The following is a 15,314-nucleotide window of genomic DNA, read 5'->3' on the forward strand; positions in this document are numbered from 1 at the left end:
CAGTTTGTGCAGAGTTTGTGCAGAGAGAAGGAGATGGGGAACAGAGGTGAATAAGGCTAGTGAGCTAGAAACCTTTCATTCTAGGAAACTCGGATAAGTCAGTAGCTTTGTAAGCACTGAATGAGTGGGTTTTGGAGCCCAGTGTGTGTTTTTACTTGCCCACTGGGTGCAAGCTAGGGTTAAAGGTAATGGCCCACCAGTTCCTGGCTCCGTTGTTTCATTACCGTCTGTCCAAATCTAAGGCGAACCAGCACGGGCCAGGAAGCTGTGATGGTGGCTGTGGCTACTGGCTTTACAGCCTATAAAAGGTCAATGTGCATTGAGGGGTCTCTAAAGAGAAGGTAGAGTGTGCAGCCCCCACATTTGCTGGTGCATAGATCACACTACTGACATGCTGCACGGGTAGAACCTTGAAGCAGGGGGTGGTGACAAGGCTGGGGCTTTCTCCACTGAGAGTGTCAAAGACACATGTTCAAGTCTGAGCCCCATAATTACCTGTGATATTGGGGCAGGTACTTAAAAATGTTTTCTCTTCTGCAAAATTGAGGCAAACAATGTGTATTCTGCTCTGCTGTTATGACATTTGGAGCTAACATATATAAAAAGCTCTGTAGGAGGTGCCCAGAATTAGCAGATATTATCATAATTTGCTATGTAGAGGATTAGCCAGTGTTGGTCAAATAAGTTTATAAATACGATGTATAAGTTTGCTCGCTTATAGTTTGCATTGGGTGTGGAGGACAGGCTGTAAGTAGGCAAGGTCGTTATAGCCTAAGGCTTAGTTTTAAGACAGCCTTTCCCACCCTTGACTGTTGCATGATGTAGTGTGGTGCACTCTCATGAGGAATCCCATTATGCCTCAGATAAGTGACTTTGTATCAGAGACTTCCTTGTTTGTATATTGGATTAAAGATTTTAATTTCACCTGACCAGGCGGTGGTGCAGTGGATAGAGCGTTGGACTGTGATGCAGAAGGACCCAGGTTCGAGACCCTGAGGTTGCCAGCTTGAGCGTGGGCTCATCTGGCTTGAGCAAAAAGCTCACCAGCTTGGACTCAAGGTCACTGACTCGAGCAAGGAGTTACTTGGTCTGCTGAAGGCCCATGGTCAAGGCACATGAGAAAGCAATCAATGAACAACTAAGGTGTCGCAACAAAAAACTGATGATTGATGCTTCTCATCTCTCTCCGTTCCTGTCTGTCCCTATCTATCCTTTTCTCTGACTTTCTCTCTGTCCCTGTAAAAAAAAAAAAAAGATTTTAATTTCTACACTATAAAATGGGGCAGAGGAGCCTATGTGGAAGAGAGTAGAGAAAGGCCATGTGGAGGAGAGGAGAGGCAGCCAAGATGGTGGAGTGCTGAAGGAGAAGCCAGCTAGTGCAGAGTTTGTGCAGGGAGAAGGAGATGAGGAACAGAGGTGAATAAGGCTGGTGAGGTAGAAACCTTTGATTCTAGGAAACTCGGATAAGTCAGTGGCTTTGGGAGCCCTGAATGGAAAGGGATGTGTTTTCCCACTGTGTGTATTTCTTGCCCGCCAGGTGCAAGCTAGGACTAAAGGTAATGGCCCACCAGTTCTTGACTCCATTGCTTCATTACCGTCTGTCTGAATCAAATGCAAACCTGCATGGGCCAGGTGGCTGTGATAGTGGTTGTGGCTACTGGTCATACAGCCAGGTTTACTGAAGGGCTTTTTCAGTGGCTTCATGACAGATCCTCCAAAATGCTGTCCTAATTGGTGCCTTTGGTCAGTACAAGGACAGGTAAAGACTTGGTTCGGTAGAAAAATAAACACAATGCAGAACATGGGGTTCAGGAGACTAAGTCTGGGTCTAGGTTTTTCATTGCTGCTATAAGACCACAGCCTTGCCCTTTCCCTCTCAAAATCTCAGTGTCTCATCTGTAAAATAATATTAGTTTCCTCATAGGGTCTTCATGTGTCTCAAGTAAGATAATGTGCACGCATTTAATTACTTCAACAATAATTTAATAATAAGCTGTCTACGGAGTTATGGCAATGAATGTAATAAGGAGCCTATCCTGTTTCCATATCTACTCAACAAATGTTGAGCGAGTGACTACTAGATCCCTGGCACTGCCTTGAGGAGTCAAGAAGACAAACATACTCTGTCTGCCCTCAAGTGGCTTACAGTTGTTTTAAATAATATACCTATAATCTTAGGATTGAAAGGAAACTCATCAATCAACCAACCCTTTTCAAGTCAACGAGGAACCTGAGAAAGTAAAGAGACACCTTCGAGGTTACACAGCCAGATTTTGTCTACAACAATATTTTAAAGTTCCTAGTGAAAAAAAAAATGCTAAACCATTCAAAAATCCAATGTCTATATCTTTGGCTACTTTGACTTTCTGTCCAAGGCACATCATAGTGAACAAAACAGGCAAGACCTGACTCCATGGAATTCACAGTCCAGTGGAAGAGGTAGACACTATGAAGATAAATACATAGAGGTTGAGAAACTGAGTCACCTGATTACCATTTCTAAAACACAAATCTGGCCCTATCACTCTCCTGACAGAAAAAGTTTTCCTAGGTTCCTCACTCTATGTAGCAAAAAAATTTAACAAAATGAAAAGAGCTGTGGCCCTTGCTAGTTGGCTCAGTGGATAGAGCATCAGCCTGGTGTATGGATGTCCCAGGTTCAATTCCTGGTCAGGGCACACATGAGAAGCAACCATCCGTTTCTCTCCCACTCCTTCTCCCCCTTTTGTCCCCCTTTCCCTCCCACAGCCATTGGCTCAATTGGTTCTAGCATCATCCCCAGGCACTGAGGATAGCTCGGTCGGTCAAGCATCAGCTCAGGTACTAAAAATAGCTCAGTTCTCGAGCATCGGCCCAAGGTAGGGGTTGCCAGGTAGATCCCGGTCAGGGCACTTGCAGGAGTCTGTCTCACTATCTCCCCTAAAGAAAAGAAGAAAAGAGAAGAGAAAAGAGAGAAAAGAAAAAAGGAAAGGAAAGGAAAGAAAAGGAAGGAAAAGAAAAAAGAAAAGAAACAGTTGCCTTTATTAGGTGCTCACTATATACCAGGTGCTTTACTATGATTAACTCAGGACATGCCCCAACAGCCCACTGCAGGAGATACTAGCATTGTTCCCATTAACCAATGAAGAATTGAAGTTTTCCACATAACCGTTCCTCATACTGTATGCAACTGCCTCCTCAACCCCCAAGACTGAATTCCCTAACAATTCATATCTTATCCATATTTTTGTTCCTGGTGCACATAGTAGAATTCAGTAAATGCCCACAGAATGAAGAATCAATTGACTGGTCAGTGGGTTAGTTTCTTCAAGTACTATCTGCTAATAAGTTCTAGTTTTGGAACAAGATCTGAGCAGTCTCCTGATATCACATGAAACGTAGCTACGATGCTGTGCAGAGCCAGAGCCAGGGCCAGAGCCAGATCCTGGAGATCTGGGACCAAGGCTCTCTCTGTGTGAACTTGGACCATCATTTCATCACTCCAGGCCTGAATGCTTAAAACTATAATGATGAAGATGCAAGATATAGTACAACGAACCCAGATTTCTTCTAGCTCTAGAATTTTAGGTTTCTGAAACATAATGGGGGGGTGGGTTCAGGAAGGCCTTTCAAATTGCACTCTGCCTGCTTTTAGAACTAGATCTAAAGTTAAGCGACCCTAGCCAGGTAGTTCAGTTGGTTAGAGCTTCACCCCAATACGCCAAGGTTGTGGGTTTGATTCCTGGTCAGAGAACATAAAAGAATCAAGCAAATTGCCCGACCAGGTCGTGGTGCAGTGGATAGAGTGTCGGACTGGGACATGGAAGACCCAGGTTCAAAACCCTGAGGTTGCTGGTTTGATTGCAGGCTCATCCGGCTTGAGCATGGGGTTGCTGGCTTGAGCGTGGGATCATAGACATGACCCCATGGTCACTGGCTTGAGCCCAAAGGTCACTGGCTTGAAGCCCAAGGTCGCTGGACTAAGCCCAAGGTCACTGGCTTGAGTAAGGAGTCACTTGCTCTGCTGTAGCCCCCCAGTCAAGGCATATATGAGAAAGCAATCAATGAACAACTAAAGAGTTACAACGAAGAATTGATGCTTCTCATCTCTCTCCCTTCCTGTCTGTCTGTCCCTATCTGTTCCTCTCTCTGACTCTCTCTCTTTGTCTCTGTCAAAATATAAAAACAAAACAAGCAATGAATACATAAATAAAATAAAGTTAAACATTTTAGGGTAGATTGCTGATCAGGTCTATCAGGGGTGAGTATTCCTTTCCCTCCACAGTTGAGTGGGTGTGTTTACTCTAATAAAGTAGATTTTTCTCCCCCTGACAAATATGCCCAACCTGAAAAACCTCTGCAGAGAATTGTTTTGGATGAATAAGTGAAGCTGCTTCCCCCAACAGTGCACTAGAACAGAGGGGCTGGTGCTACACAAGAGCCCCCATTCACTAGCTGGATGGGGACAAAACCCAAAACACTACTCTCATCTCCTACATCCTCCTCTAGGAAGGCCCCAAGAAGAAATAACAACTGGGTGTGGTCAAGACAACCACAGACATGGCATGATGGCTCCACAGCTACGACCACAAGAAGAACTTACCACTTGGCAACTGTGAGTCTGACTGTCAAAGTGAGAGCAATGACTAGCACCTGGGGCTCCACAGGGAGACAGAGTTTTTTATGTTATTCTTTTTGTTATTGAGGTTGGTTTTAAATTTCTATCCTAATGTCACCTGCTGGCCATAATGGGGTTAACAACATAACTTCCCACCTTATAGAACTACTGTGAGAATCAAAGGAGGTAAGTAAGCTGACCCACAAAGAGCCTGATGCATAGCAAATACTCATATTGTTGCCTTTGTTAACGGTGGTGGTGGTGGCGGTAGTGGTGGTAATGGTGGTGGTAGTGGTAGTTATGGCAGTGGTGGTGATTATGGTGATGGTGATGGTGGTGGTATTTGTGGCAACAGTGGTGGTGGTGATGGTGGTGGTGGTGGTGGTGGTGGTGGTGATGGTGGTGGTAATGGTGGTGGTGATGTGGTGGTAGTGATGGTGATGGTGGTGGTGATGATGGTGGTGATGGTGGTGGTGGTGGTGGTGATGGTGGTAGTGGTGGTGATGGTGATGATGGTGGTGATGGTGGTGGTGGTGGTGGTGATGGTGGTGGTGGTGGTGGTGACGGTGATGATGGTGGTGATGGTGGTGGTGGTAGTGGTGGTGATGGTGGTGGTGGTGATGGTGACGGTGATGATGGTGATGATGGTGGTGGTGACGGTGATGATGGTGGTGATGGTGGTGGTGATGGTGGTGGTGGTGGTGGTGGTGGTGGTGATGGTGGTGGTGGTGGTGATGGTGATGGTGGTGGTGGTGATGGTGGTGGTGGTGGTGGTGGTGGTGGTGGTGGTAATGGTGGTGATGGTGGTGGTAATGGTGGTGGTGATGGTGGTAGTGGTGGTGATGGTGATGATGGTGGTGGTGGTGGTAGTAGCAGTGGTGGATAAAACAACCTGAAGTAGCACTGGCCGGTTGGCTCAGCGGTAGAGTGTTGGCCTGGAGTGCGGGGGACCCGGGTTCGATTCCCAGCCAGGGCACATAAGAGAAGCACCCATTTGCTTCTCCACCCCTCCCCTCCTTCCTCTCTGTCTCTCTCTTCCCCTCCCGCAGCCAAGGCTCCACTGGAGCAAAGATGGCCCGGGCGCTGGGGATGGCTCCTTGGCCTCTGCCCCAGGCGCTAGAGTGGCTCTGGTCATGGCAGAGCGACGCCCCAGAAGGGCAGAGCATCACCCCCTGGTGGGCAGGAGCGTCACCCCTGGTGGGCGTGCCGGGTGGATCCCAGTCGGGCACATGCGGGAGTCTGTCTGACTGTCTCTCCCCGTTTCCAGCTTCAGAAAAATAAAAAAAATAAAAACAACCTGAAGTAGAGAAATCCAACTCAAGGTTCTTCAAAATGCCTCAGGGATCAGAAGAGAAGCAAGTAATCCTGTGACGACCTCTCCTAGAGGGGCATACTTGAAGACTTTCTAGAAGAGAAAATAAAGTGGCACCTACTCCTGAGAAGGACCAAGGTTACCCAGATGCCCTGGGCCTGAGGACGGTCACTGGTTTCCTGTGAGGACAGAGGCTCTCCAGGGCCACTGGGAGATAAAACCAGGTAACAGAGAGATCTGAGAAGATGAACTTCCCCAGAGTGAAGAGAAGGGGGAGAAAGTTACGATCACAAAGAGATGCCGCCGTTCAGCGAAAGACTGGCTAAATGAAAAAGCATGAAGAGCAGAAGTGTGGCAGGAGGCAGGTAAACAGGACACCTGCTCTCGGTTGACAAGTGGTGCTCTTCAGAGAACAAGTAGGCAATATTTATTCAGAGCTTACATGTATACACAGGGTGACCCAACAACTCCACTCCTCAGTAACTACCCAAGAAAGCAGTCTGTCCACATGCACAGGAGGCATACACCAGAAAGCATATCACAAAGGTGCTATAAAGGCAAAAAACAGAACCTAGCCACTCCCACCAGCAGGAAAACAGCTCTATAAAGACGGATATTCTCATACTGTGGATACACTGTTCACTCTGCTGCAGCACAAAAACAAGACAGATTCACACTACTATCTGGAAAGCACTTTAAGATATATAATGGACTTATTGGAAAGGTTACAAAATAGACCAACAAGCATAGAATTACAGCCTGTATTTAAAGAACAGAAAGAAAGAAAAAAGGAAGGAAGGAAGAATAACTTTTTTCTATGTATGCAGGCACCTGGAAAAAGTTCTGGAAGGAAACGAATGCACAAAGTAGATTAGTGATTACCTCTGGGAAAGGCAGGAGTGGGGTGGGGGTAGGGCTGGAAATAAAACTGGGGCAGGAGAAAATCAATGGGAACTTCACTCTTATTTTTAACAAGGAAAATGTATTCATGTATTTCCTGGGCATTAAGACTAAATTAATATATTTATTTTTAAGGGGGAAAAAAGGAGATAGAAGGAAGAGGAGATGACGACTTTAGGAAAAGATGTCGCTGCGAAGAGTAAGGGTCAGTCTCCATCCCCTCTTGGAGGACTGACCACACACTATGTGCCCAAAGTTTCACATCTGAGCATGTGTCCACAGTTTCCTGGAATGAGAGTCCAGTTTTGGGAATTAAATATTTAATTCTACACATTTCTATGTATTTAATACCAACTCTTCCTTCTAAGTCCTAGAAAGATCCCCTCATGCTTAACAAAGGCATCTTTCTTCTGATATCAAAATTAGAGATATAATTGGGGACATATGAAATTTGGTTAGCTCCAAATGTTTGCTGGCATTAGACGAAGTTCTGTATTGTATTCCATTGTTACATGTAAAAAATTTTTAATTTTATTTTTTAAAGATACTTTTACCTTTCCTTGTTTTCTTCCATTCCTCTGAAGACACACTGATCCATTACTGTGGGACTGTCCACAGACACAGTGTGGCAGGCCCAGGTCTCCTTTCTGAAAAAGCAAAACAACTGATATTTATAACCTGGGTGCATTTATGCTAGAAACACACGAAGGAGCTGCATTAAATACATAAAAGGGAATATCTGAAAGGCTGCCCAGTGTCCATTAAAATCCACTCTCCCCTTTTCCATAGCAATTCAGGTTGAACAGGGACTACATTTCCCAGGCATCATTGCGGGTAGGTACAGCCAGGTATCTGAATTCCCAACGAAATGGGAGAGGAAGTGATGTGTGCCACTAAGACACACTGCCTTGTCCCACTGGTTCCTACTGACTGGAACTCAGCCCTGACCATGCAGATGATGACAAAGCTCTTGGAAATAACAGAGCAACAAGTTAGAAGGCACCTGGGTCTGTGACTGCATGGAGCACAGCTACCTTCTCACCTTGTTCTTTGAGTCACTGTTTCATTGGGTCCCGTTTTTATGGCTACTTAACTTTCATCCCAGTTGGTACTATAATTAAATATTTTCACTAGGACACTTCTGAGGGTGATTTGGTTATTTGGAACCTGGGAAATGCTGTATCTATAGAGATGGGTGAGGCCAAACTATATTTGGTTACAATTTTGGTAAAACCACATGCAATTTCAAGTGGGTAATGCAATCAGTGTTTGATGGGTGAAGAAGGGTTGATAAGTATGTATCATCTTCTAGTGAGAAGATTCTCAAGACTCTCAATCTCTGGCACAGGATTAGAAATGCTGCGATCCACAAGTCTGAGTGGTTAGCCTCACTTTAGAAAATGATCACTTGGTATGGTAAAATGCCATCCAAATGTGTGATATCCACATTTCAGGACTCACGTCTTTGTGCTTAGGAATGACAGCGACTAAGAGAGACCCGGGGACAGAGACAGACAGCTAGAGAGAGAGCATATATGCTGATGGGTGGAGGATTCCACCCACAGTTTCGCTCCCTGAGCATCTGTCCCACGGTGAGTCTGAGACACGACTCCGTGGTTCTCTCTTCAGGTCCTGCATTCCTCACCACCAGGAGTGGGGTTTCAGCATTAAACAACAGATTCCCTTTTGACAACATGGTTCCAAACACAAACCAGCTACTTCGTTTAGTGTTAGCCAAGCAATCGTCAGTTTCAAAAAAATAAAAATAAAAATAAAAGAACTGGTTTTACAAACCATATTGAGGGATGGTGTGTTGCTCTCCAACTTGGTGCATCCTAGACCATAGGAAGTTCAGGGTAACTTTGACACACCTGATCTTCCATGCTGGTGCCACCTCTACGGCCCAGCTCCACTGCCTCTGTCATTCCGACTGCTGAGCACCACTGGCCTGCTTGGCCAAATCTCCTCCACAGGCTCAACCATGGGTCTGGCCTGCTCCCAGATGAAAACACCAATTAGATTAACTCTCAGATTCAAGTGAGCAGGCCCAGATACTCGGGACCCCTGCAACACAGGCATTGGACAAAGTCAGTGTTGGGGAGAACCCCAGCCACAGCTTCCAACACTGTGCCTTTAACTTACAAAGAGCATGCCTCATGCCATGAGATATTTTTAGCATCTGGGGCCACTGCTCTGGCTTCCATCAGAGCTTAACTTCATCAGCTGAGGTATTTGCATTATGGAGGGCTCAGAATAAGGTAAAAGGGAAGACATGGATCCGGAAGGATGAGAGATGGAAGGGCAGTGGGACCTGAGCTCGGTTCCAGAGGTGCCACCACCTCCACGCTCTGAAGGGAAAGGGGAGAAAGCAAGCAGCCCATACCAGCCACTCCTGCAGCTGTGAACACCGCAGCCTGCCTCCCCTAGCCTGGAAGCCATGTCTGCTCAGCGTTACAGCTCTTCTGCAGCCCAGGAACTGCCACAGAGGGATTTGACACCTATGTCCCAAAATGATGCCAACGGGACTCTCTTCACAGCCACATTTCCCGAGCAGTACTCAGAAGTCACAGCCTGCCCTCCAATGGCCCACCAGCTCATTCAGAGTCAAGGCTTTAGGATTTTCCTTCCAGATCTCAGAGAAGGAATCCTGTACACAGCCATCAATAAACTATTATTGCCCACTAGCTTATGGCTAGGGGCAGAGACTAGGGGCACCTGTCTCTGTACCCCAGCATTGAGGGATGCCCAAGGGCCCGGCACTGACATGGATTAACTCATCCAATTCTCACATGAGTGTGAGGAGGCGATACTGCCTCATTTAGGGAGTCAGGAAACTGGGCACAAAGAGGTAAAGGCTTATCAAAGGCCATGCAGAGAGCATGATAAAGCCAAGGCTTAACCCATGCATTTGTTCTGGGAATCAGTGTTCCTAACCATGGTATTATATAATGTGCATGGGAAAGTTCACTACAGCTGGATGGATGGATGGATGGATAAACAAATAATTTCAAAAGCAGTTTCAGGGCTGTGGGGAGAAAGTGTCTCTATAAAGCCTGAAAGGGCTGGACCATGAGCCTGACCTTACCTACCTGGGATGTGGACCAAGTGGCTGACTTTCTCAGACCCCTTTCAAGGCAGCCATTTAGCCACCTGAACACTCTGAATCCAGAATTGCCAACTTCTATAAAAGGAATTTATGTGCTTAATGCCGTTGTGGGTAACAGCCACTGCTGACTCCACACCTCCCCTGTGGGCAGGACACCCAGGTGCTCACTCACGCTCCATTCATCCACCCCCCAGTCCCCAGGGAAGCGGGATCATGCCCATTGGCTAGAAGGCAAAACCAGAGTGCCCAGAGGCTGTGACTAGCTCAAGGTCACAACTCGTAGGTAAGGGCAGTTCTCAAACTCTGAGGAGCTGGTTGAACAGCACGGGCCTTTCTCCCACCTCACATCTTGAGTAATACCCACCATTCACCTTGAGTAATCAGAAAGCCACAAAAATAAGGGCTGTTCTAACTCTTCAGCTGGAAAGTTCTGTACTAATCTAAAGTTCATCAGTATTTTCCATCCCAGTCACTTCCACGGAAGAGGAATTATAATGCATTGCCCCTCCCCCTCCTCTCCTCAGTTAGCTAGGTCCACTCTGACTAGCATTTGCTGAGCATCAACCTTCTGAAAAGTGTCCACTGGACATTAAGTCCTGCCAAGTCTTCACTGAAAAATACATCTTTTTGGGAAGCACCAAGTATTGGTGAGCATATGAAGCAATCAGAAGTCTCACATCTGCTACTGGTGGGAACATAAAATGGTCCAACCACCCTGGAAGACGGTGGCAGTAACTATTCAACTTGCATTCACTGCTAAGTACACAGGTGCATCAAGAGGCATTTTCTAGAATGTTCTCAGTTGTACTATATAGAACAACACTGCATTTAGCCTCCTGTAGCTGCCAAAACAATTCAGCACAAACTTAATGGCCTAAAACAGCACAAATTTATCATCATTTAGGTCTGGAGTTCAAAAATGGGTTGAAAATGGGTCAGCAGGGCTGTTCTTCTTTTGGGGGCTCTGGGGCAGAATCCATTCCCTTGCCTTTTCCAGTTTCTACAGGTCACCTGCATTCCTCAGCTCATGGCTCCTTCCTCCATTTCAAAGCCAGCAGTGTGGCATCTTCAAACTTCTCCTCTCATCTCTGCTTCCACTGTCACATCCCATTCCCTGAACCAGACCCTCCTGCATCCCTCTTCTAAGGATCCTTGCAATGACCTTGGGCCCACCCAGCTAATGCAAGATCATAGCCCATGTCAAGATCTTTAACTTCACCATGTAAGGTGACAGAGTCACAGGCATTACCAATGGTACCTGTGACCAGGGAATAGCGGGGCCATAATCTGGCCTATGTCCAGCCCCAAACCGGAAGTGACTCAAATGTTCATCAACAGTAGAATGAATGGAACAAGTGGTGGTGGTTCATAGCAATGAGCATGGATGGTCTACAACTGCATGAACAGCACGAAGACTCTCACAAGACAATGCTGAGCCAAAGGCACCGAACTCGAGAGAGCGTGCTGCACGAGTCCGTAAGAACTCGGGAAGAACCGGGTGAAACTACCCCGAGCTGGTAGCTGTCAGGATGGGGGGTATGGTGGGGGAGCAGTGGTGAGAAAGGGCATGAGGGAGCCACTGGGGTGCTGGCAAGGTTCTGCTTCTTTACATGGGTGCTGCTTTCACAGGTGTGTTCGGGTACTGAACGCCATCAATCTGTATAGTCATGGTATGTGCCCTTTTCAGTGGGCATGTTACACCTCAATAAGAAGCTTTAAAAAATTTTTAACAATTGTTTTGTCTATTCAAAGTTTTCCCCATATTCCACCCGAGTTCTCAGTAATCTTCTCAAAAAAATAGTTGCTGCATGTCGATTTTCTCTAAGTCAGGGGTCCCCAAACTACGGCCCGCGGGCCGCATGCGGCCCCCTGAGGCCATTTACATGGCCCCTGCTGCACTTCCAGAAGGGCACCTTTTTCATTAGTGGTCAGTGAGAGGAGCATAGTTCCCATTGAAATACTGGTCAGTTTGTTGATTTAAATTTACTTGTTCTTTATTTTAAATATTGTATTTGTTCCCGTTTTGGTTTTTTTTTACTTTAAAATAGATATGTGCAGTGTGCATAGGGATTTGTTCATAGTTTTTTTTTATAGTCCGGCCCTCCAATGGTCTGAGGGACAGTGAACTGGCCCCCTGTGTAAAAAGTTTGGGGACCCCTGCTCTAAGTCGATATAACCATGTTAAATTTCCCAACTCTGCACCCCACAATTTGAGGTCCGTATTTATGAAAACACATAAATGCATTTATAAGTGAAGAAGAAGAGGAGGAACAGGAGGAGGAGGCAGGGAGGGGGAGAGGAGGAAGCAGCTGCTGCTCTCCTGCGCCTCTTACCCCATTCCCACTGCACAGGCTGCATCCCGTCACCTCTTCACGGAGCAGATCCCAGCTGACCTCCTCAACACCACACACCCTGCTCGTTGCTGCCTACCAGACCATCCTGGCACGTTCCCGCTACCCGCCACACGCTCCTTCCTCTGTCTCCCCTTCATTCCTTTCACAACCTGACATGTCCACGGTGAGCCCCATCTCCTCCCAAAGCCTCCCCCAAACTTCTGCAGGACTTGCAATACGAACCACACCACTTAAACTTAATTGCTACTGTCAAGTATCAATTGCAAATAATATCAAGAGCCTCAGTCTAATTCCCAGACAGACCACAAACTCTCAAGAACTTAAGGCAGCTGTTAGACACTCAATTCTGCTCCTCCTAGTTCTGCTGCATGTGAACTTCTGATGCTAATAACAATAACCACTACTAACCCTTTGAGTAGCACGAACATTCATGTATGTCGTTGTGTCTCCTGACCATCCAGAGTACCATCGTACAAAATCTTTTATTTTAAAAATGTGTAAGGCAACATTAAAAAAAGCAAATGTATGGGCCCTGGCCGGTTGGCTCAGCAGTAGAGCGTCGGCCTGGTGTGTGGGGGACCCGGGTTCGATTCCCGGCCAGGGCACATAGGAGAAGTGCCCATTTGCTTCTCCACCCCCCCCCTTCCTCTCTGTCTCTCTCGTCCCCTCCCACAGCCAAAGCTCCATTGGAGCAAAAGATGGCCTGGGCGCTGGGGATGGCTCCTTGGCCTCTGCCCCAGGCGCTAGAGTGGCTCTGGTCACGGCAGAGCAACGCCCCGGAGCATCGCCCCCTGGTGGGCAGAGTGTCGCCCCCGGTGGGCGTGCTAGGTGGATCCCAGTCGGGCGCATGCGGGAGTCTATCTCTCCCCGTTTCCAGCTTCAGAAAAATACAAAAAAAAAGCAAAAAAAAGCAAATGTATGTTCTTCTTTCCATAAACTGGTTATCAAACAAACATGACTTTAAGTTAATAAAACTGTAACTGGAACTAATTTCATTTTTTTAAGAAAAAAAAAACTCACTGGGGGGGGGGTCAGCGAGCATGAAAAACACTCACTACTCAAGGGTTAAGAAGAGCTTTTGTTAAGCCTCTCATACATCAGGGTCAGTGGTCCACGTGCATTCTTTCAGTTCCCCTTCTCCTGCCCAGTGAAGTGGGTGTTATCATTATTCCTCTTTTGACTAGGAGGAAACTGAGGCACAGAATGGCTAGTTGTCTGGCCCAGGGTCCCAGAGCTGGGATTTCAACCCAATTCCAGAGCCTGTGCTCTTGACCCAGACCCCACTCTGCTTTTATAATGCCCCACCAAAACTGGAGCTTAGGCTTGTCTTGGGTGTTTGATAAACACTTTGCCTTGTTGGTCATAAAAAAAAATACACTTAGGGAAAAAACCTTCACAAGTACACAAATAACAAATCAAGATTCTTCATCAAAGAAGATCTTTCCAGCCTCAGATTTCACAAGAGGACAGACCCTCTGTAGAGATCTGCTCAAGCTCCGTATGCTCCCTGCTTTGCAGCTTCTTGGTATCCAGTGAGCTTTATAGACAATGATCAGTGAGCAGTGGTCAGGGACTGTACTCCAGACTTTCATCAGAAGAGGGAGAGAGCTGAACACATTTTATTTTTCTGTCTGCCAATCTCAGGGCCAGAATGAAAGAGTTGAAGGCTGATGGGAAGACCGAGGCTATGACCAGAAAGTTCCAAGCCACCTGCCCCAGATTACCTCACCCCCCAGATAGCCCAGAAATGTGACCCAGAGGCCTTGACTGAAAACAAGGCCACTGTGCCTAAGGGCTCCTGAGGCCACTAAACTGAACCAGAGATAAGATGAGGGGAGCGGCCCACAATGCTGGCCCACAATGCTGGTAGTGGGGTCAAGCCTGAGCATGCCTTCCCTTGAGGCCTGGCCCAAGGTCAGTTACCAAATAGTGCTCGGGCCAGCAAGGACACAGCAGCACCCCTATGCCCTCCACCGTCCCCCACGTCCTCCCACAGGTCCACTCCCAGCACCTCCATGGACACAGACGAAAGGGCCAGTGCCCCAGGAGCGTGCAGCCTGTTGAGGACACACCAGTTTCATCGCTGCCTCTGAGGAAGAACATGGGGTGACTGGAAGTTAGGATGGGTTCCCATTTCACCTATACCGCTAACAGCTTTAAAAGAATAAGAACAAGTATTTATACACTATGGGGTTGCTAAAACTGTTGAAAAGTTTAAAAACACCTGGATCATGACAGTACATGACAGTTTCAGGGGACACACCTCTGCGCACCTGTGGGAGTCATGAAAGGTGTCACCGCAGTGGGTGGTGCACCCAGGTTAAATGAGATCATCTACATCAAGAGTTTAGCCAAGGAGAGGGACTCAGTTAATAGTTGGTGTTATTTATTTTATTTGTATTTCTATTCCAGCCTTCCCAGAGGTTAGACACTGTGGAGGTCTTGAGGGGTTGTTGGGGCAAGACTTGGAATGAGTCCACTATTGATAGACATCTTGTAAACCCAACTGCTCACATTCCGGCAGGCTCTGCCAACACACCCAGCCCCCCCCAATACTCCTGCGCATGCCTTCCTCATCCAGAGCCCACATGTGTGCACGTGTCTCAACAGCACCACGTTTGTGCTGCTCCAACTGTGAGCACACTGACAAATACGATACCTGCTGAGCAAATGAACACATTCAGCTAATGCATTCTACACTTTAATGAAAAATGGCATAGCCTGCTGCAAAATCAAAACACTGCAGCGGCCATCACCACACAGTGGAGGAAATAAATGGCCCTCTTGGGGAGTTGGCCACCAAGATTGACAAAAAAATGAGGCTCCAAGAGACAAAATCCCACAGTACCTACCCAAGTCCCTATGTCATTCTATCAAAGGAAGATATACGCTGGGGACTCGGGGTACCATATTTCTAGACACAATGTCGAGATGACCCACAATGAAATGGATGCAACAGGCTAAGGCCATTATCATCCACGCCCCAACAAGGACTCTGAACACTGCTCTTGTCCGGCAGCTTTTAGGTTCAGCACTGACTCTGCA

General features: G+C 47.0%; 1 protein-coding gene across 2 annotated transcripts in view; it reads right to left on the minus strand.

Annotated features, from left to right (window-relative positions):
* ARHGEF3 (Rho guanine nucleotide exchange factor 3) overlaps window positions 1-15,314 on the minus strand; it is a 381,307-nt gene that overhangs the window by 333,025 nt on the left and 32,968 nt on the right. Inside the window, exon 2 of one of the 2 annotated variants that reach the window (XM_066246135.1) lies at window positions 7,364-7,456. The exons of the other annotated variant lie outside the window; for it this stretch is intronic. Within the exon in view, the coding sequence (XP_066102232.1) occupies window positions 7,364-7,407 (44 nt within the window). The 5' untranslated portion in view covers window positions 7,408-7,456. The remainder of the gene's footprint in view (window positions 1-7,363; window positions 7,457-15,314) is intronic. 2 annotated transcript variants of the gene reach the window in all.

Source organism: Saccopteryx bilineata, chromosome 10 (assembly GCF_036850765.1).
Source record: "Saccopteryx bilineata isolate mSacBil1 chromosome 10, mSacBil1_pri_phased_curated, whole genome shotgun sequence".
NCBI classification, from domain to species: Eukaryota; Metazoa; Chordata; class Mammalia; order Chiroptera; family Emballonuridae; genus Saccopteryx; species Saccopteryx bilineata.